Source organism: Dama dama, chromosome 21, assembly GCF_033118175.1.
Source record: "Dama dama isolate Ldn47 chromosome 21, ASM3311817v1, whole genome shotgun sequence".
Taxonomy (NCBI): Eukaryota; Metazoa; Chordata; class Mammalia; order Artiodactyla; family Cervidae; genus Dama; species Dama dama.
In genome coordinates this window covers 1439324-1461314 of record NC_083701.1, presented here as the reverse complement: position 1 = coordinate 1461314, position 21991 = coordinate 1439324, and the positions used below count along the sequence as shown (strand labels likewise).

Below are 21991 nucleotides of genomic sequence, written 5' to 3'. Positions count from 1 at the left end.
CTGGGCCTTCCTCCTTCAGCTCATCTCTCACCAGACACCCACCTACATCTGGTTTACCCCAAGGCCCACCCAGACCACAGACCCCTTTCTGCCAAGTAAATGTCATCAACGGTCCCTCCCAAGTGCTCCAGTGGGGAAACTGCACGCTGCTCGAGGCTCTCTCTTTCTCCTCCTCCCCGTCTGGCCGACACCATTCTCCGGCTTCGCTTATCCCTGATTCACTGGAGATAAAATCCTGTTATCCAGTTTTCATTCTTTTTGTCCATTTCAGTGAGTTTCAGAGAGGGAAGAAGAATAAACAAGTCTCTGCTCAGCCATCATTTCCAGAAGGCCTACGTTCCATTCTCAATGCTGTTTTTAATAAGTTTTCCAAGTTCTAAACAATGAGCCCAACTCAGTCTCGAGCTCTGAAAGCCTTGCTCTGAGCTGGAGGCACAAGGCCCCATTCTCCCACTCAGAACAGGCCGGGCTGGCATTTCCGCCTCCGCGCCTCCCGCCCAGCTGTTCTCACTGACTCCCCTCCTCCAGCGCCCGGCCACGCTGTTATGCTGAATATTGTGACCTAACCCCTCAGCAAGTTATAGAATCGACCTATAGGTCAGAACCAGCTTTTCAGACCCTTCTGGGAAAGGATGTCTGATGCACCCACACAGAAAGGACACGGCTGTGCGGAGTCAACTGGACATGCATGCAGTTAATCTCGGAGGCTGGTGCTGCCCTTCAAGGTCCCAGAAAGCTGCCGTCGTGGGGCCAGCACCCGGCTCCTGCCTGGCCTCAGGGTCACGCACAGGCCATCAGGACACACAGACCCTGCTCCGCTCACCCACAGGGCGCGTCCCTCACCAACAAAGCAGACACGGGGCCCCTGCAGGACTGTTCAGAGAGAAGGGTCTCTGTCGCTTACTCAGCAGCCAGGCCCTTGCACACAGTCTGGAGATGACGGGAACAGCCCCACACGGCACCCCAGCTCTAGGAGGTCAGTGAGAGACGGCTGTGGTCTGCATGGTCATGGGGGGCCAACGCTGACACTCCTGTCACCCCAGAGACCAGAGGGCAGCCAGTCCCCACCCCTCCAGGCTGAGCCCCCAGCTGCCTTGGCCCACAAAACCCCGTGGGGGCTTCAGGGAGGGGTGTGGGGTGGTGCAGTGACCCGAGGCAGCAGAACAGGACAGGATCCCCACAACGGCAGGGTTGCACGGAGAAGCCACTTCTGACTCCATGCTGAAACTGTTTCTTGGACTTGCTTTTCGTTGCTCTTGTTATTATAATCACACATAGTGGCCTGCCTCAAGAGAATCGTGCCCCTCTCCCTGACTGTTAAATTAAAGTGCCTTTGTTCAGAGACCTGTCTACCTGTAGATGGCACGAAGGACGAAAATGACACAACCCCCTGCTGGAGGCTTGCCATCCTAGTAAATGTTTGCAAGATTAATGGCCTTTTTACTGTGTTTCCTCACCTCCCACCTGTCTCTGATGCATAAAAGAGCCTGGCATCCAGACCCCGGCAAGATGGTCACTTTGAGACGTTAGTCTGCCATCTTCTTGGCCACCCGGCCCTCTGAATAAAGTGCGCCTTGCCTCAGCATCTCACCTCGCGGATTCAGTGGCCTGCTGTGCGGTGAGCAGAGCGAGCTGGGGCGCCAGCGGGAGGAGCCAGTGGCACCGCTGTAACAGGACGGCCTCCCCGTGACGCCAGAGCACCGCCCTCCGCCAGTGCTCACCGAGCACGCAGACCTCCACCTCCGCTCAGCGAGTCCACCGCACTCACTGCCGTGGGAGGACCTGAGTTTCCAGTGAAACTCAGCAAAGCCAGTGTCAGACTCTCTCGTGCTCACTCCTGGACCCGTCTGCCCCACCCAGGAGGGAACAGAGCACCCCTGAGGGAAGGGAGCCCCGGAAACACTGCAGGACAACAGAGCACGGGAGCGGCAGCAGCGCCGGCACTCGCCGCTCCCTGGGCGCTTCTTGCCTGCCCAGTCCTCTGTCAGGCTTCCCTGGTCCAGACTGGACACAGGACACCCTTGCTGCCCTGGCCTGCGGCTCCGTCTCAGGTCTGGCCTTCTCCAGTTGCAGGTGTGGATGTTCTGTTTCCACGGGTGACTGAACGGAGGCTCACCGCTGGCCACCCTCACTCTGTCCTGGTCAGCTCCCCAAAATGCTCCACATACACCCCACATCTGAAGGAGGTTTCTTACCTCCCTGCCCGCCAAGAACCCTTAAGACGGCCTGCGCACAGGCCCTGGAGCTGCCAACGGGAGCCCTAGGCCGGCTCCACACCTGAGCTCTGCAGCCCCACCTCTTGAAAAGCACCTGACTGAAGGGAAAGTAGAGACACATGAAAAACTCACAAAAAATGCACTGGGACATGCCGACAGTCGCCCTTGGCTGAGCGCCTGTGGTGCAGCTGCGGGTGAACTCACTGGGTTCACTTGCAGGCAGAGCTGCCCCTCCCTGTCCCTCAGACCTGCCAGGCCGAGGCTGCAGTGGTGGGGACTGCCGCCCGCTCCTCAGCACCCCGCTGCAGGAGCGCTCCGGTCACCTGTGGCTGAGCAGGTGCTTGAGCCCAGCTCCCTCCATGGGCTGCAGAACAGACATGCTCCGTGCTGGCTCCTGATGGGCTCCACCTGGAGCACGAGCCCCAGGCGCAGGACCGGCTGGTGCCCAGCAGCACTGCCCCCAGCAGGCTGGGGCTGAGCCGGACCCTGGCCCACAGCCAGGCCTCTCTGCCCCTGCAGCCTGCGTGGCACGGGGTGTGAGACTGCTGAGCGTGTGAACACATGTGACCGCAGCGTGCACCGATAAACCAAGAAGCCAAGTACCAATAACAGGAGAGACAGTGCCTTCCTGGCAGGGCCAAGCTGGCCAGGCCGCCGGGGAGACTGGGGTCCCCGTGCTGCAGACACGCCCCCCTCCACACACACACACACACACACACACACACACACACACACACACACACACACACACACACACACACACACGGCTAGCCCAGGACCTCCTGGGGGAAGAGACTCTGGAGAACCCTGCCATTTCTGTCACAATAATGAAACATATAGCTCTGACCAAGCCTCTTAAGAGAGAACACACACTATTATGACAGTTTTAAACTACGGGGAAAAAAAATTTTGTCTGCTGATGAGACAGGAAGAAAGTTCAGAATCCCGGAGGGCAGAAGCCAAGTAAAACCAGGAATGGGGATCATTCTGCTGTGTGCATCTGAGGAGCATTTGTACCACTCAGGAGAGGCAGGGGAATGGACAGAAAGCCCTGGACATGCCTAGGTGATGACCCTTGGAGACACCCCAAGGTTGAGACCCTGAAGGCATCAGGTAGGAAACACAGTCCTCCCACCCAGAGGAAACAGGACTGGGAGGAAGTATCTAAGAGCTCCAGACTGTTTGGAGGGGAGTAAAAATATAAATTAAATTTTGATAAATGAATTCTCTGTGTTAAAATACCCAAGACAGCCACAAGGGAAGTCAAGTGAGTGAATTCCAGTTTAGATAAGAGAGAAAAAAAATTAGTCCAAAAGGAGAAAAGAGGAATCTGTTCTCAATGACAGGACAGAGTATGAGGTAAGATGGTAGAAATAAATTCAAACACAGTAATTTTCATAAACACAAACGGGCAGGTGGTCTAGGTAAGACAAAGACCATCAAACCATATGTTTAAAAATCCAGATACATTCAACATAAGGATGTGAAACTGTGATGGTCAAGAGTGGATAAGACACCCTGGTCCGCGAGAAGGCCGTGCAGCTCCAGGGGTGGGGGCCTCACATCCGTGAGAAAGAAGAGTCAGCACGTGAACCAGGCTTCATCTCAGGGACCACCCCAGGACCATCTGAAAACAGACTCCATCGGGGCATAGAAGTCAAAGGTCCCCACAAAGGCCAAAGGAGCAGCTGCTCAGTCACTGCCCCAGTCCTGGGGCACAGTGGTCAGTGAATGAGAAGACCTGACCCCAGCAGTTGTCTGGGGTCACAGTTCACAGGAAAAAGGAAGATGTAGGCGGTGTTTCCAAAGGCAGCGGCCTGGGCGGGGATGGGGCGAGGGGTGGGCGTCGGGAGGTGCCTCGAGCAGGTGGGGCTGAAGCTACTGCGGGATGTCACCTCTGCGGGAACCTAGAAACCTAGAACCGCAGTCACCCCGATGCACGGGTCTGCACCTGAGCACCGCCCCTGCCCTAGCTGTTGGGGGGGGCACCCGTGCTCCTCGGGCAGCACAGCCAGGACAGCAGGTCAGGACAGAGACAGCCTTCTGGCGGCACAAGAAGACCACATGCAGTCACCCCGCAAGCAGCTGCAAGGCTGAGGCAGGGCAGGAAGTGTGGAACCCAGAGCTCAGCAGGTGGCTTGAGTGCAACGTGCCACTGCCCCAACCAGACCTGGAAGATACACTTCCTCCACAAAACTGCCTCAGTTTCAGCATCTAAACAGGCACAGCCCTCGCCCTGGCTGCATCACTTACTGAGCAACTACTGTATACAGCAAACACTTGGCAAGAGCTCTAAAAGCATGATCACATTTCCCCTTTCACCCAGAACACAACAGCTGTGTCTCACCTCACAGGATAGAAAATGAGACCCCCGTTTTAAAAAGGCCAGCATCTGTGCTCACACCCCGCAGCTGGGCCAGGCTGTCCGTCCACACTTCTCTCCCTCCTCTGCTAGCAGACCCTTTCCCTGAGGCCTTCCAGGTGTCTGAGCCCAGGCCCCGCCTGCACCCCGCCCCACGTGACGGATGCAGTGAAGTGGCAACGTCCTAGAGGACCACAGGGGAGGACGTGGCCTGCCTACTTAAATCCCAGCCTGGTTTTGGGGCCTGAAGCTGCTGGGTGCTTTGTCCTCAACAGGAAGAGGCTTCTCAAAAAAAAAAAAACAAAAGGAGGCAGAAATAAACAGTAGGAAAAAGGTAAATGACAACCTGGCACCTGGATCCAGCCACCCCGATGCAGGCAACTCTGGGAGGAGCCAAATGAGAGGGCGATTTGATGCCTTGTCCCACAGTTGGGTCACACTGGTGATGAACAGAGCCCTCGCGGGGCCATTTAACACCCCTGCCCCGCACCCGCCACACCTGCCGCTGTCACGGGGAGCAGGGAAGGGTGAGCAGGGGAGCAGGAGCTGGGGCACAGCAGAAGGGCATCTCCAGTCTGTTCCAGCCCCAAGGGCCTGGCTTCCGGCAGGCAGGCTGCCCCTCCCAGCTGCAGCACAAAGTAAGTAAGGAGGGCTAACCAAGGCCACAGTAAGAGCTGGCGCTTCAGGAGCAGTGACACGGGTTGGGGACACATAGGCTCCCACCCAGCCTTTGTCACACTGGCCTCAAGGTGGATGTCATCCAGGATGTCATCAGTAACGTCCAGCACGGAGCAACTGTGGGAGCTCGTGAAGGTTGGGACGCATGATGGGGAGATAACAGAGCTGGACAGCAGGCCTGGAGGGGGCAGCGGCGTCCAGAGGTGGACACTCCCACCACGAAGGGCCAGCACAGGGAAAACACAGGCATGATTGCCGGGGCGGGAAGACCCAAACCCAGCTGTGGCAGAGGAGCGGAAACCTCCCCCAGATCACCAGCAGCCTGAGCAGAGGACACTCTCAGGCCCCCAGCCGGCCCGAGCAGAAGCTGCCTGCAGGCCCGGGCGCCGCCAGCCCTCCCCGGTGTCACCCTGGCTCGGCCACCAGCCCCGCATGCACACTGCCACATCCTGAGCCACCAGCCCCGGTGTCTCAACGGGACCTCGTCTTCCTCAGGGTCACGCTGGTGCCCAGACACCAGAGCTGCTGGCTCGCCCCCCACAGGCTCGGAGCCCTGGAGCAGGCTCCCTACACTCACCCAAAGGGACAGACTGCGTGCCCCCGCTGTGCGGCGCCCTAGCCAGGGAGGGCTCAGGTGACCCCCCAGTGGCAGCTCAGGGGTGCACCGTCCCCCAGGCTCAGTCACATCATGCTTCCCATCCCGTCAACTCTGTGCTGTTCTCATTAAACTCCTTTCATCTAGTTCACAAAGCCTCTCTTCAGCTGCTTATAATCTGACATCTAGCCAGTGGGTTAGGGTTGTTTCTACAGATTCCATGTGGTCTGTCCCAAACGTCCCTGGCCCTTCCTGTCGGCCTCCCGTCTTCTGCTCCTCACTGTGGTCTCTCCTCGCTGCCTTGAGCTCCTGGGAGACTTCGGATGAGCCTGGGGTGCCAACAGGGTTAGTGTCGGCTTTCCTGCCGCAGCACAGAGCCCGGCGTCCTCAGGCCCCCTCGCGGCTCCCAAACCACCCTGTTCTCCTCCTCTTACTCGCCCTGGCCCCGGGAGTTTTTCTACTAACTGTCACCTTTCTGTGCATTCGGCAGGTGTTTGGGAGCCTGAAACTGTACGCATGGGTTCAACCTGCCATCCTCACCTAAAAATCAATATGCTTTCTCTAAAATATTATCTTTACAGGAAAAGTAGGAGCTGGATTTTAGAAATTTTAATTAATTAAAATTTAATTTTCACCATAGAAATTATTTCAAAATACAGAGAGAATACTTTCCTAACCTCATCATCTATTAACATTAACCACTTTACAAATACAGGCATACCCCCATGGAAATCATCCTGATTAACATTTTTTGGTAGAATATCTTTTGGGTTTTGATAGGTTAAAAGCTTGTAGAGTATATATTACATATATATATATGTATAACTGAACCATTTGACTGTACAACAGAAATTAACACTGTAAATCAACTAAATGTTGACACAATTTTTTAAAGGTCATAAATCATATATTTATTCTAATATGTATTTCAGTTAATGGTTATTAAAGGGGCAAAATTTAACTTATGTCGAAAAACTAAATCAAACATTTCCTCAGAACAACATGCAGGGAAGAAACCTCAGGTTGGATTTGAAATTCAGCTGGGAGAAGCATCCCTTAGGGCTCAGTCGGGAAAGAACCCGCCTGCTGCGTGGGAGACCAGGGCTCGACCCCTGTGTCAGGAGGACCCCTGGAGGAGGAAATGGCAGCCCACTCCAGTGTTACTGCCTGGAGAACCCCATGGACAGAGGGGCCTGGCAGGTGACGGTCCCCGGGTCACAAAGAGTCGGACACGGCTGAGTGACTAGCACACTTGCTGTGCACGTCTGAAGTGCCCTGGGCCCGTGCTGCTGGGGCACGGGCCGCGCAGGCCCTCTTGGCAGGTGGACTGGGCAGTGTCCAGTGTCAGGCAAAGGTCAGCCCTGTAGTCAGAAAACTTGGGCTGGAAACCCATCCCCGCCAGCCTGCTTCTGACCCCACAGGCGCTGCGCCTGTGCTGTGAGGGGAGTATTTCTGCTCCTGCTGCACCCAATCTCGGTAACCTCAGGGCATGCCGTCCCTTCCCCCCGAACACACCCCACCTCCTACTGAGCCTCACCCTGACCCCAGGACTTCCTGGGGGCCGTGGCCCCTGCAGACGTGCATCACAGGACCACCGGGCAGGGTGGGGTTGTTCCTCTGCCTCCTCCTCGATGGAGCACAGTTGGGAGTGTTTGTTCTGATCCTTCTTATGTGTCAGTGTGGGGAAGAGGGGGGAGACACTCTGTCCACGTGTTAAACCCCCATAACTGCCACTGTCCTCATTCTCACTGCTACAGACACCCATGGATGTTGTCCCCACCCCCCAGTGCCTGAGCCCCTGCTCACCATCCCCAAGCGACCTCCGACACTGGCTCTCAGCAGCCTGGTCTCCCACCCACGGGCCACGGCTGCCTGTGCATCATGTATCTGAAAGCAGACTATGGTTATTCCTCATAAGCAAAACAGCAACCTGAAAGCAACTTTAAATTGTGTCAGGTTAGAAGTGCTGGTGCACAAGGCAAAGAATTACCTACTCAAAAGCTAAGTGAACTAGAGGACAGGACTGAAATTCATGCTGAATGCCTGAGAAACAAGCAGGGAAGCACTGTGCCAGGGAGAACAGACTGGAGTCCCCATTATGTTCAAGAGAACCCCTGAAGAAGACACAGCGAGAGCGGCGCCGGACAATGATTTCTGGAGCAACAGTACTACCTGGTGCATGTGTGTACATTTTTGTTGTAAATAAAACAAACTCACAGCCAGGCTCACCACGTGAAGGACTGAATGACCTAATACCTACTACCGAAGAGAGCAAGATCAGTGGTCTGAAAGGACACCAGCAGGTTCCTGGACCCCAGGCCTAGACAAAAGGGCATAGTCTAAGCCACCTTCCTGGACCACAGCTGGCCAACCTGACTCCCCCCAGTGGGTGTGGTGGGGAGAAGTGGCACTGACCTCGGAGACCGGGCCTCGAGAGGGGCCGACGCGGTGACCGCGGAGACTGGGCTGCCAAAGGGGCTGCAGCTCCACGGCCAGCTCTTGGGAGGCACGCTCTGGCCACCAGCGAGGCGTCAGCTGCAAGGTGCTGTGCTGGGGAGCCCTCCAAGTGGGTCCTGGCTCCTCCTCAGTCAGACTCCCGTGCACGTGAGGGAGCTCGGAGATGACCCCTCCCTAGCCCCGTCTGAAATGCAGTCACACAATATCCCCATGCTGAGTGTCTCCTGAATTCCTAACACACAGAAACCATGAGAGGTGATAATACAAGACTGTTTCAGGCCCCTAAGCTGTGGGGTGATTTGTTAACGAGAATAAAATAACTAGAGCTATCATCTACAAAGGAACACCAATCAGGGACTTCCCCAGTGGTCCAGCGGCAAAGATTCTGTGCTCCCAATGCAGGGGACCCAGGTTCAACCTCTGGTCAGGGAACTAAAGATCAGGGCAGCCAAATCAACGCATACCAGAGAAAGGTGACAGACAACGTGAAGTCCATGGGCTGGGATATTTGTATTTTACGTGTTTCACACAATCCCAGTGGCTAGGAACACATGCTGGCCACCAGAGAAGTCACAGCAAGTGGCTGAAGGGGCTGTCATGGAACCACCAGCAGTATCTCAGGATGACAATCCTGTGAAGTTCAACCCATGAAGGAAGCCCCCATGCCTCTGGTTCATGCCAGGCCTGCAGGAACATTAGGAAAGGACTGAAAGAGACAGCAGAACAAAGAAGAGCAGCCAAAGAAGCACACAGGCCCCAGCGGTGGAGGCCAGAGGAGGCGTGCCAGGCCTGGGGCAGCACCCTGCGGCCACACTCGGGGTCCACCAGCCTGCAAGAGGACAGGAAACATGCTCTGCTGACTTGGCCTCCTGGCGTTGAAACTAACTTCTTAGAACCGTACACACGTGAACACTCAGTAGTGTACAGCATCCTCTGAAATTCAGTCATGCTCCAGCCCAACACCCCTGGAGGCCAGATGGAGAAGATGCAACCCAACCCTCAGACACGAGCCAAGGCTTGGCTGCGAAGTGATGTGACCGATTCACCTGTGCTGGACCGCACCCCTCAGGGCGGCGGCAAGGCCGGACTCACGGCTTCCGTGCGGCAAACAGTGCTGCGTCCCCTTGGCCAGCCCCTCAGGGACTGACGGGGTTGTCGTGCCACCCACCGGACTCCTCACCACGGCTCCGGGATACAGTCAACACTAAGGCCTTGGCCTCCACCTTGGAAAGTTCCCTCCTGAAAAATCCTAGTCACTCTTATTTTTAACAGCTTTATTGAGATATAATTTACATACCCTAAAATTTACCCACTTAAAACATAGATTTCTGGAATATTTTAGCACAATCTCTGACATGCACAACCTTCAGCAACGTCAATTTTAGAATACCTTCACTGCTCCAAAAGAAACCCCATACACCTCAGCTGTCATCCCCCAGGCCTGGCACCTCGAACCCACTTCCTGTCTCTACGGATTTGCCTATTTCATAGCGACGGAACCATACAAAGCCAGATCTTTGTCTAGCTTCTTTCACTGAGCATAATATTTAAGATTCATCCATGTTGTAGCATGAATCAGTACTTCATGTCTTCTTATTGCCAATCAATATTCCACTGTATGGATGGAACACACTTTGTCTGTTCACCTGTTGATGGACTTTTGGGTTGTTTCCCCCTTTCCCCCTTTTCTCCCCTTTTTGACGGACTTTTGGGCTGTGAATGATACTGCCGTAAACAAGTTTCTGTGTGGATATGTTTTCCGAGTCTCTCTTACCAATAAGAGCACATGAAAGGTGAGCCAATTTCCAACTGAGAAGCTCATTTAGGCTGACCATACTATATTATTTAAACATAAGATGGATAACTGGGAGAAACAAATGACCAAAGAAAGTACAGAGTTAAAGACATAAAGAAACAAAAGCAAGACCTGATCTAACAGAATAAACAGCGATTAAAGACAGAGGTGTTACTTCTAGGGATGGGCCCTACAGCCACATCCACATGTTTGCACCGTGCTGTACCTGTAGCCTTATTTTAACTGCACAAAATACAATATTCACCAGCAGTGGCTGGTTAAGTTACAGTCACAATGAAAATATGATATTCACAGTAAATATACAGTGAAAATACAATATCCACCAGCAGTGGCTGGTTAAATTACAGCACCGCCACACAGCCAGTCATGAAAAGGAATGAACTGGAAAAAAGAAAAAGAATAAACTGAAAAATGTACTGATATGGAGTGACTTCCCAAACACATTTGGTTAAAAAGGCAAAGTTGAGGAACTTTTAAAAGAAAAGAGCAGGAAATAATACATATACATGTTTCCTTGCATAGCTACAAAGCATCTAAGAGGAGATGTAGGGGGTGCCTCCACCAGACCAGGCCAGTAGGGCAGAAAGCAGAAGCAACAGCCAGCTTAACTACACACCCTCTGTATCTTCACACCCTGAATACACTATCGAGCCGAAAAAGTGTTTAACCCTTCGGGGAGCGAAAATAAAGAGAATCTAAGAGAATTAATACATTCATACTCAGGAAAGCAAGAAATGAGAGATCTTGGGTATCTGGAAGCAGCCAAAAAGGGCAAACCAATAAAGGCATCTTGCCTATGACTGTGTCAACCTCAAGAGCACCTGGGTGACCCCCACCCAAAGCCACTCACCCCTGCTGATGCCAAGACACAACGGAACTGTCACGTGAAGCCCTGAGACACAGCAGTGAGGATGCCCTCGAGGGCTCCCTGTGCAGAGGGGGATGGCTGTGTAGAGACTGTCTGGCACGGGCCAGAGGAGCTCCCCGTGCTTCAGGGGAGGAGGGGATGCAGAGCGGGGCTGGGCCTGGTGGCACTCGGCAGGGTCGCCGGAGAACAGGATGCCAGTGGGGTCATACCAGGCCATGGAGGGTGGTCTCGGGCACCAGACTCAGGAGATCCGAGCAGCGGTGTGACTGGCGGACACGCCCTGAGCCTGTTCCTTGCCCTGGAGCATCCAGGGTGTCACAGCCTGGTGACCTCCGCATGTACACTGCCAGCTTCACCCCCTCCCAGCTGGAACAACCAAAAAATGTCTCCAGAGGCAAACCACCCCTGGATGAGAACCACTGTCCTGACGCATCCCCTGAAGACCTGCAGGAAGACAGAGGGAGGTAGCCCACCCAGGAGGCACAGTCACAGTGCCCACGGGACAGCGCACAGGCCCACTTGGCAGGTGGACCGGACAGAGGAAGTGTGAATTCATTAACTACCTGGGAGGTACAATGAGCAGGACGTGGAGGGCAGGAGATGGTGGCTGGGGGAAGACCCAGAGCACCAAGCTTCCAGGCAGGAACCTGGAGATGACAGTCCCAGGGCACCCATGGCCAAGGCCAGAAGTGAAGCAGGAGGCAGGGAGGCCAAGAGAGGAAGTGAGGCTGGCCCTGCCACCCAGACGGGGCACTGAGCAGGCTCACTTCCTCCCCAGGGGGTCCTAATCCTGTCTCCAGGTGTGAGCCCACCCTCGTCCTGGAAGAGGGCTGTCCATCCTGCAGCCTCCCACTCCCTCCTTGGGAAGAGCATCTGACCCCTCTCCAAAGCTCGGCCAGGTGACCTGCTCTGGCCACAGAACCTGAGTTGCCAGTTCTCCACTGAAGCTCAACGAGACACAGTTTCTACCACTCTCTTGTCATAAGAACAGCATGTCCCAAACAAGGGCATGCCCCTGAGTCCACAAATGAAGACTTGAGAGAAAAGTGCCACAAGCAAACATAATGTGAGCTTGAAATAAACCTCTATTGAGTTGTTACCGCAATCCTTCTAGAGAAAGCTGGCCAATAAAGTCTCTGATTTCTTCCTTCTCCAATCCATCCTATGTGTCACTTGCCAGTCACACGTCCTGAACCATTTTACCAGGACTTCCCCTACTCACAGACCTGAAGTGGGTCCTATAGCCAGAGAATTAAACTCTATAGTCCTTCAGCTGAGTTCAGACATCTTCACATTATTCTTATTTCCTCTTATTTCTCATATAACCTTCTACCCCCCAAACCACACATAACTCACCTTCTTGCCTTTGCTCGAAAACCTGACACAACCTCTGTCTGTGCTGCCGCAAAGTCCTCACTCCTGGCCCCCACGCACCTGCTGTGAGGGAGGTGCAGCTCAAAGACCACCTTCTTCCTTGAAGCCTTCCCTCACACTGCAGCCCCTGCAAGCCTTTTCCCTCTGAACTTCTAGAGCAAACTTTCTGGAAATGGGCCAGAAAGTAAATGTTTAGTTCAGGCATTGTGGGCCATAAAGCCTCTGTTCCAACTAGTCAATTCTGCCAAAGAAGCCATAGATGATATAAAAATAAATCAGTGTGGCTGTGCTGCAATAAAACTTTATTTACAAAGACAGGCAGCAGGCTGTCAGTGACTGCAGCTTACAGACCCTCGTCGGGAGCAGAGTGGGAAGGTGCAGACAGGAGCACAGCAGAAGCAGAAGTGAACCAGGGCTGCAGGAGGAGGTTCTTCTCCACAGGGTGGAATGGTGTGGCTGCAGGATGGCAGGGGGCAGGCCAGAGCTGCCAGATAACATCAAGGGCAGTCCCAGGGGCTGGCAGAAGGCACAGAGAGGCAGGTGCAGGAGGCAGGAGGCAGAGCCAACAGCTGCAGGTGCAGAGTTGCCAGAGGAGCAAGGAAGAATGAGAAGAGGGCTGGGGGCAGGCCCGTCCAGTTCAGCTCTGCCAGGTGTCGCCAGGCCTAGGGCTCTGCACCCCCAGGCTGTGCTTCTCAGACAGGACACCCACAGAGCTGACTTTAAGAGGGAACGTATAAGAGCCACAACAAATGGCCATATGGGTCAGTCAACAAGCAGAGCAAAGGCACTTACTACTAAAACTAGCCATTTCACTGAGAACATATTAAATGGACATTTTTCTCAAAAGCACCAAAGAACCAGGTAGAAGCTTCATAAGACACCGTGTTCACTGTTACTAGTGCTGGAGGGCAGCCCATTCAGCACACACGCGGGAGAGAAGGCAGAATGGACCTTCTTAAATCTATCTTTAGATACTTTGAAATTTGCTCACAGAAGCTGTTTCATTACCGTTTGTTCTGAAAATCAAATGTTCTCAACCTTAAACTCCACAAATGCCAAAAGACTCCATTTAAAGTGGGGGTTCCCCCTTGTCTCAGTGTGACAGAGACAAAGGGGACGAGATGAAGTGATCAGAGTTAATCTAGGATCTGGGAAGGAGAACCATCTCCTTGGGAAACATGACAAATTTTTCCGCTCTGTTCTGAAGCAAGTTAAGTTATTCCTCCCAACACTGAGCAAGACAGAACATCACAGCACTGGCAGTGGCAAGTCTTTGCTTTCTGGTGCCTATGCCCTCACTGTTACTTAGAGTTGGTTAATAAAGTATCTTTTCTGTCGCAAGTGTAACACTGAAAAGTATAACAATGGCTCTGGTAGTTTAACTCAAGAAGAGAACTACCCAAGAACTGCTGGGCATCTCATTTCTGTCAGCAAAAATCCTACCTAAACCCTAGGACAATAAGTACTGCAGGATTCTAGATTAGTTCATCAGAAGCTTTTCTCTTCTAAAAAGTTTTTTTAACAGTTCTGTATGATAATCTAAGCACGTGGGATTTGTTCCTTATTTACCTTTATGAAGACTTGCTTCTCTAAATATGCTTCTCCCCAGCTTGTGCAGGAAAAAAGAGCCAAAGACCTCAAGTTAGTGTTAAACTAAGACAAAACAGCTGACCCAGCAAGTGCGTCCTGAAAATCAGACCTTGGGAGCCATAATAAATAGCTCCTGACTTTTCTCAAGAGGGACACAGTACCAGGCACGATGAATTCAGGGAGTCCCACAACCACCCATTTTACAGATGAGTAAGCAGAGGGGAAGTACAAAGCCAGGAAACAGAAGAGTTGCCACTCAAAGGCAGGCAGTCTGGCTCCAGAACCCACCCTCTTCTCCCCTCTGTTCTCCAGCCTCTGGGCAAGACAGCTGACTAGACAAAGTGTGGGCAGGGAGACCCGGGCCCTGCTCATTCCCCAGCTAGGGCTCAGGTCACAGAGTCCACGCCAAGCTGCTTTACGGAATGAGTCTCCTTGCTTTACAGACACAGCTATCAAATCTCCTTCCCCTCCCCCAGCGAGGAAAAACACACCTTGCTCACTGTGAAAGGGGAGCCGCTGACCGGGAACCACCTGCTGTTTACAGAGGCACCCAGGATGTACAGGGTTCAATTCCCCTCGCTGGCCTCAAAGACAAATCTCCTATTGTCTGCAGCAGGGGAGGAAAACGAAGCCTTGCAACTGTAGGTTTCTGCAAAGGTCACAGAAGGCTTGCTTGAACCCTACGACACCGAAGCGGGTGGAGGGGCGCCGCATTTCAGCTGCTGAAGGCTGCGCAGCGCCCACAGCAGCTGCTGGTGGGAGCAGCATGTAACACACCCACAGTTGCCACGGCCTCGCAGCCAGCTGCACGTTTTAAAATAAAAGACGTCCTGACCCCCAAGATGCGCGCAGCCTGCCTCGATCTCGGCCCTCGCACGGAACACCGCCTCCACCCACACCAATCCCGCAACCCGCGGGCAATCGAGCAAATTCCAGTTCCGGGAGGGCGACCCGGGGGGAAGGCGGGGACACCCCTGCTCGCTCCGCTCCAGAGGCCCGATCGGCGGCGCCGGCGGCCACGGCCGGCACTCGGCCACGCGCGTCCAGACTCCCTGGCCCCGCAGCGCCCCGACTGCGCCCCGGAACCGCACCCACGCCCCGCGCTCAGTCTCCGCACTCCACTCACGCCCACCCTCGGCCGGGCAAGCTCACAGCCCCGGGCCGGGCACCCTCACCCGCCCCCACCCCCAGGCCTGACCCCACACCCACTCGCACCCTGGCCCCGGCCCCCGCCCGGCCCTGGGGCCCCCCCCGGCCGCAGCCCGCCCGCCCCTCGGGCGGCTCGGGCTCAAATCCCCACGGGCTGGGCCGGGGGCCTCCGAGAGGCGGGGCGGGGGCCGCAGCGCCGGCCTCTCCGCCATCTTCCCGGCCCGCGCCGCCCACCGCCCGCGCTCTCACCCGCAGGCTGCGCGCGGGCCGCGCCGCCATAACGCCTCATCCCGGCTCGCCCGCCGCGCGGGAGCTGCTCGCAACACTGCAGCCGCCGCCGCCGCCCGCTCGGCGCGCGCCTCCTCCGCCGCCGCCGGCCCTGTCCGCCGCCCCGTCCGCCGCGGCCGCGCGTCCTCCCGTCACCAGCGCAACCCCCCGCCTCCGGCCCCGCCCCCACGCCGCGCGGCCCTGCCCGCCAGGGGGCGCCGCCGCGGGGCTCTGGCGCGTGCGCCGCGCGCGGCACCTCGGGAGCCGGGGTTCGGCGGGGGCGCGCACGGCCTGCCGGGAGGTGGGCGTATACTCGCGCTGGCCCCGCCCCCAAGGTGGGGTTGCGGTCCACTGGAATCCTGGGCTGTGGCGGGCGGACGAGTGCGTCCCCGGCGCGGGTACCCCAGGGTGCAGCGGGTGCAGAGGGGCGGCAGCTGGCCAGGTGACGCCGAAGCGCCCTCTCCGCCCTACCGTCTGCACCGCCGCCGACCTTGCCTGTGCGTTCGCCCATGAGAGTCTTCCGATCCCCTTCTGTACGGTGCGGTTGACATTTCCTACGTGTCAGTGTGGATTTGGTGTAATTTTACCTTCCCAGGAAAGATTTCACTTTTCCTCGATTCTGAGAAGTTACCGACCATTGTCTCTAAAATATCGGCTCTTCCATCCTATGGGACCTTCCTATGTGTCTGTCAGATAAACTGGACGGCCTGTGTCCTCCATGTCTCTAAGATTTTCTCTGTTTGCTCTGTCATCTTGACCTCGTTCGGTTTCACCACTGTTCTCTTTAGCGTTTTCTAACCTGCGTTTAGCCTGTTCTTCAGGCTTTTAAAAAATGGTTATTACATAGACAATATTCATTTCCAGAAGTTGTAGTATTTGACTTCCATGTTGGTACGGATAGATTCTAACCAGCCTGAAACTCTCACAACAAAACACAGAAGCCCACACCACTCTGTGGCCACAGCCCAGATCCTTCAACACCAGGAACTACAAAGGCTGAAAGCTCAAGCTCAGGAGCTCTCAGCTCACTCCCACCCACCTCCCGCCCGCAGTTCACTCCCTCAGTGCCCTGCTGAAGCAGTTCTCTGCCTCCTGGCCCCCTGATCCCGACTCTGTCACCACTCTGGCTTCCCTTTTGGCCCATCCTCATGCTGAACTCCCATGGACGGGACAGTGGTCCTCCCCTGTCTCTAGTTCCTCTCCATTGTGTACACCTGAGAGCCCAGTCTGGATGAACCCCGCGTTCTCCATGACAAGTACTGCAGAAACCACATAACTAACCTGGCTGGCTTCACTTTAAACTCAGATGGAGCACTATACCTCCTTGGCAATTCTGTGATTTTCCTACAGAGGGTAAGTCTCCCACCCTCCAAAGTGAACATAGGTATTTCTTAGGCCTCTCTAGTAGAGCCTCCTTGCTGGCTCAGATGGTAAAGAATTCACCTGCAATGCAGGAGACTCAGGTTCCATCCCTAAGTCAGGAAAAACCCCTGAAGAAGGAAATGGCAACACACTCCAGCATTCTTGCCTGGAGAATCCCATGGACAGTGGAGCGTGGTGGGCTATGGCCCGTGGGGTCATAAAGCGTTGGCTCTGACTGAGGAACTCAGCACAGCTGAGCCTCCCGGACACGAGAAAAGCCTTTTCACCAAACCCAAAGGCCTGCCCACATCCATCCCTGCCCTCACCTTCCCTCCTGAAAATGGGCAGGCAGTGTTTCCCTGCTCCCATCCAAGGCAGGCACTCCTCTGATGAACTGGAATCTACTCCCTCTTCCATTCTCAAAGATTTTGTTCAGCTGTCTCCTCTCCTGCCTTATCTGTTTGTCTCTCTGTGTTTTATTAATATTATTTGGATGTGCATACAAAGACACTCTGATATTTTTCATTATAAACACAGAACCCGTAACTTCCCTGATGGTTCAGTGACTAAGACTGCACTACCAAAGCAGGGGGCCCAGGTTTGATCCCTGGTTGGGGAACTAGACCCCTCATGCTGCCACCATGATTTCCCACTCTGTAAGTAAGAGGTCACAAGCTGAAATCAAAGATTCCACATACGGCAATGAAAATAAAAGATTCTGCGTGTTGCAGCTAAGACCCGGTGCAGCCAAATAAATAAAAATAAATATTTAAAAACAAAGCCCCTCCTTTGACTCCACTTCTTCCTGCCAGGTCCTCAGGCCCCCAGACAACCGCTCTCCACAGAGACTTGCCTAAACCTCAGCATCATATCAGGCTGCCCTGGTGGCTCAGATGGTAAAGCATCTGCCTGCAATGTGGGAGACCCAGGTTTGATCCCTGGGTTGGGAAGATCTCTTGGAAAAGGGCATGGCAACCCGCTCCAGTATTCTTGCCTAGAGAATTCCATGGACAAAGGAGCCTGGTGGGCTACAGTCCAAGGGGTCACAAAGAGTCTGACACAACTGAGCAACTAACACTTTCACTTTCATCATTATATTGTTTTATTTTATTGAAGTATAGTTAATTTACAATTAACTATGTTAGTTAACTAATAATATAATATAATATATAACTAATATATATATATAGTTATATATATATAACTAATAATATAACTAATAACTATAATGTTAACTGTAATGTTAGTTTCAATTGTATAGCAAAATGATTCTGTTATACAAATTTTTGCAGATTTTTTTCCATTATAGGTTATTACAAGATATTGAGTATAGTTCCTTATGCTATACAGTAGGTCGTTGTTGTTTACCTATTTTATATATAATAGTTTACCTATTTTATATATAGTAGTATCGGTTAATCCCACACTATTAATTTGGGATGAATGGATAAAGAAGATGTGGTATACACACACACACACACACACACACACACACACACACACACAATGGAATATTGGTGCTGTGCTAAGTCATGTCTGACTCTGTGTGACCCTATGGACTATAGCTTGCCAGGCTCCTCTGTTCATAAGAGTCTCCAGGCAAGAATACTGGAGTGGGTTGCCATTTCCTATTCCAGGGAATAGAATATTATTCAGTCATAAAAAGGAATAAAATGATGCCATTTGCAGCAACATGGATGGACCTAGAGATTACCATATTATGTTAAGTAAGTCAGAGAAAGATACAAATACCATATGATATCACTTATTTGTGGGTCTAAAAAACTGATATGGGAAAATTAAATAAATATATAAATGATACAGGGAATTCCTTGGTGGTCCAGTGGTTTCAACCTGGTGCTTTCATTGCAGTGACCCAGGTTCAATCCCTGGTAAGAGAACTAAGATCCTACAAGCCACAAGGTACAGCCAATAAATAAGCAAATAAATATTTTTAAAAAATATATAAATGAACTTATTTACAAAACGGAAACAGAGTCACAGACATAGAAACAGTATTATGGTTACCAAAGGGGAAGTGAGGGAGGAATGCATTAGTAGGGATTTGGGATAAATTAGGCTCATTTTATTTGTAATCATATATGTGAAATTCCTACATAAAAACTGTTAACTGAATGTCAAAATACAAAAATACAGAAGTATATGCAAGAATGTAAGAATAATATAACATCAGAAAAATCTATCAGTGTAATTTATCATATGCTCAGACTAAGGATAAAATCACCTCCTCTTTATTGTTGATAAAAGTGAGTATCTCTGTATGATTAAAAATTCCTAGCTGAGAATAAAAAAGAAACTATGAACTGGATAAAGGCTACCAAAATACCACACAAATTATTTTCAATGAAGAATATTTGGATATAAACCCTTTAAGATCAGGAGCAAGAGAGGATGCTAACTGGGGCTTCCATGGTGGTCCAGTGGCCAAGACTTTGTGATCCCAATGCAAGGGGCCCAGTTTCAGTCCCTTGTCAGGAAACTACATCCCACATGCTGTGGCTAATAAGAGTTCACATTCCCCAACTAAAAGTTAGCATGCTGCCACTAAAGATCCTGCATGCCACAACAAAAACTGAAGATCCCAGGTGCCACAAGTAAGACTTGGAACAGCCAAATAAATAAATGTTAAAAAAAGAAAAGCTGCTAACTAACAGTTGAGGGTTTGGGGGGTAGGTGGGTGTGCTCAGCCAATGCAACAATGAAAGAAAAAAAAAAAAGAGCCTAAAGATTAGAAGAGAATAACCTGAAGTATCAAAAATTGAAGATACTTTGAAATTCTACACAGAAAATATACAGACAACAAAGTATCAGAATCAGTAAGTTCAATAAGATCTGCTCACAAAACCCAACATGGTTCTCTACAGTTGAGAAACCACCAACTGGAAAATATGATGGAAAGTGAAATGCCCTTCACTTCACCAACAGAAGCTATAAACCATGTGGAAATTAAGCAAATTAAAAATATATAAAACCTTTACAGATGACACTTAAAAACTATATCAAAGTATCTTAAGAGAAAGCCTAAATAAATGGAGAAACATACTATGTTCATGGACCGGATGGCATAAAACTGTAAAGATGTCAATCCTCACTAAAGTGGTCTAAAAAAACAAAATATTAAAAATCCAAATTCTACTAAGATTATTTTCAGGACTATGAAAAACATATTTTAAAAATACACATGGAAGAATAAAGGTCTACAAATAGCTAGTTCAGTTTTTTATTTTTTTACACTATTTATTTAGTTGCAGCAGGTGGAATCTAGTTCCCTGACCAGGGATCAAACCCAAGCCCTCTGCATTGGGACCAAACAGTCTTAGCAACTGGACGACTAGGGAAGTTCCTGCTAGTTCAGTTTTGAAGGAGGACATTCAGCAGGCAGGTACTCTACCAGATGTTACGAGCTACTCCAAAGCAGTGGTACTTGATAGGCCCAGGAACACAAATAGACAAATGGGACAGAAAAAAAGAATCAGAATCTCACTAATGTATAAAAACTAATGGGGAAAGATTGATTATTTAATATATTATTATTATGATTTTAATATGTGACTGTTTATTGCAGCACTAATTTTAAATAGAAAAGAGACAATCTGAAATATCACAACTGGGGAAATACTGTAGTTGAATAGGTATCAGTACAAGCAGAGTGTGGAATATACTCCAACCATTAAAACAACTAAGTTCAGTCATCGTTTACTGACTCAAAAGAATATCCAAAATGTACAGTTGAATGTAAAAAAGAAAATTACAGAGAAATGTATAAACTATCATCCACTTTTGGGGCAAAAAATATACTAAAATAATTTGTGTTAATGTTTAAACATCAAGAAATATATGGGGGAGATACACGAGGTGCAGACATTACTCAAAAGGAAATGGACACAGAAAGAGGGAGTGAGGAATGGAGAGAAGTAGAGATACTAAGTTTTTTTTTTCTGGAACTCTCTTGCTTTTTCGATGATCCACCGGATGTTGGCAATTTGATCTCTGGTTCCTCTGCCTTTTCTAAATCCAGCTTGAACATCTGGAAGTTCTCGGTTCACGTACTGTTGAAGCCTCGCTTGGAGAATTTTGAGCATTACTTTGCGAGCGTGGGAGATGAGTGCAATGATGCAGTAGTTTGAACATTCTTTGGCTTTGCCTTTCTTTGGGATTGGAATGAAAACTGACCTTTTCCAGTCCTGTGGCCACTGCTGATTTTTCCAAATTTGCTGGCATATTTAGTGTAGCACTTTCACAGCATCATCTTTTAGGATTTAAAATAGCTCAGCCAGAATTCCATCAATCTCCATTAGCTTTGTTCCTACTGATGCTTCCTAAGGCCTACTTGACTTCGCATGCCAAGATGTCTGGCTCTAGGTGAGTGATCACTCCATTGTGGTTATCGGGGTCATTAAAACATTTTTTGTATAGTTCTGTGTATTCTTGCCACCTCTTCTTAATATCTTTTGCTTCTGTTAGGTCCATATCATTTCTGTCCTTTATTGTGCCCACCTTTGCATGAAATGTTCCCTTGGTATCTCTAATTTTCTTGAATATTCCATCACACAAAATGTGCCTCTGCATACTAGGCTTGGCTTAATTTTTCCTTTTCTGTAGGCATTGTCATCATTCTGTCTTCCAGGTGGAGCTGGGCACAGAATTGAGAAGCTTGGCCCAAGTCACCCTGCAGTCCTCTGACAGGGCCAGGGGCTCAGCTCCATTGGTCCTAGGAAGTTTAGAGGTGACTGGTGGCACCCACACCCACTCTTATTCCTCCCCTGCAGAAGGCTGGCTGCTGAGATGTTAAACAGCCTTCAGACATCCTTTGATTTTTGTGCCTGGAAAATAAGACAGCCTGACTTAAAAATTTTTTTAACAGCATTATTGAGATACAATTTATTTATTTGCTTGTTTCTCCTGACTCCATGGAATTTGCTTCATAAGTATGGGAACAGCAGCAGGTGTTGTGGTATTTGTATAGCTATCTTCTGCAAGTCCATATTTCTTGCTTTTGGATCACATAGATTTAGTTGTGTTTTTTTGTGTGTTTTTGGCTGCACTGGGTATTCATTGCTGTAGGTGGGCTTTCTTTCGTTGCAATGAGTGGTAGCTTCTTGTTGCAGTGGCTTCTCTTTTTTCCAAGTGTGGGCTCCAGAGCACAGGCTCTGTAGTTGTGGTACACTGGCTTAGCTGCTCCATGGCATGTGGCATCTTCTCTGACTAGGGATTCAACCTGTGTCCCCTGCATTGG

General features: G+C 51.2%; 1 protein-coding gene across 3 annotated transcripts in view; it reads right to left on the bottom strand.

The window, feature by feature from the left end:
• Nucleotides 1-15469, bottom strand: part of ARHGAP39 (Rho GTPase activating protein 39) — a 55591-nt gene extending 40122 nt beyond the window's left edge. The window contains exon 1 of one of the 3 annotated variants that reach the window (XM_061122906.1): nt 15355-15469. In XM_061122906.1, the coding sequence (XP_060978889.1) occupies nt 15355-15384 (30 nt within the window). In that variant the 5' untranslated portion in view covers nt 15385-15469. Of the gene's footprint in view, nt 1-4563; nt 4642-15354 lie in introns of those variants that run through there. The other 2 variants (XM_061122907.1, XM_061122904.1) reach the window with 2 other exon arrangements.
• Nucleotides 15470-21991: the final 6522 nt, after the last annotated feature.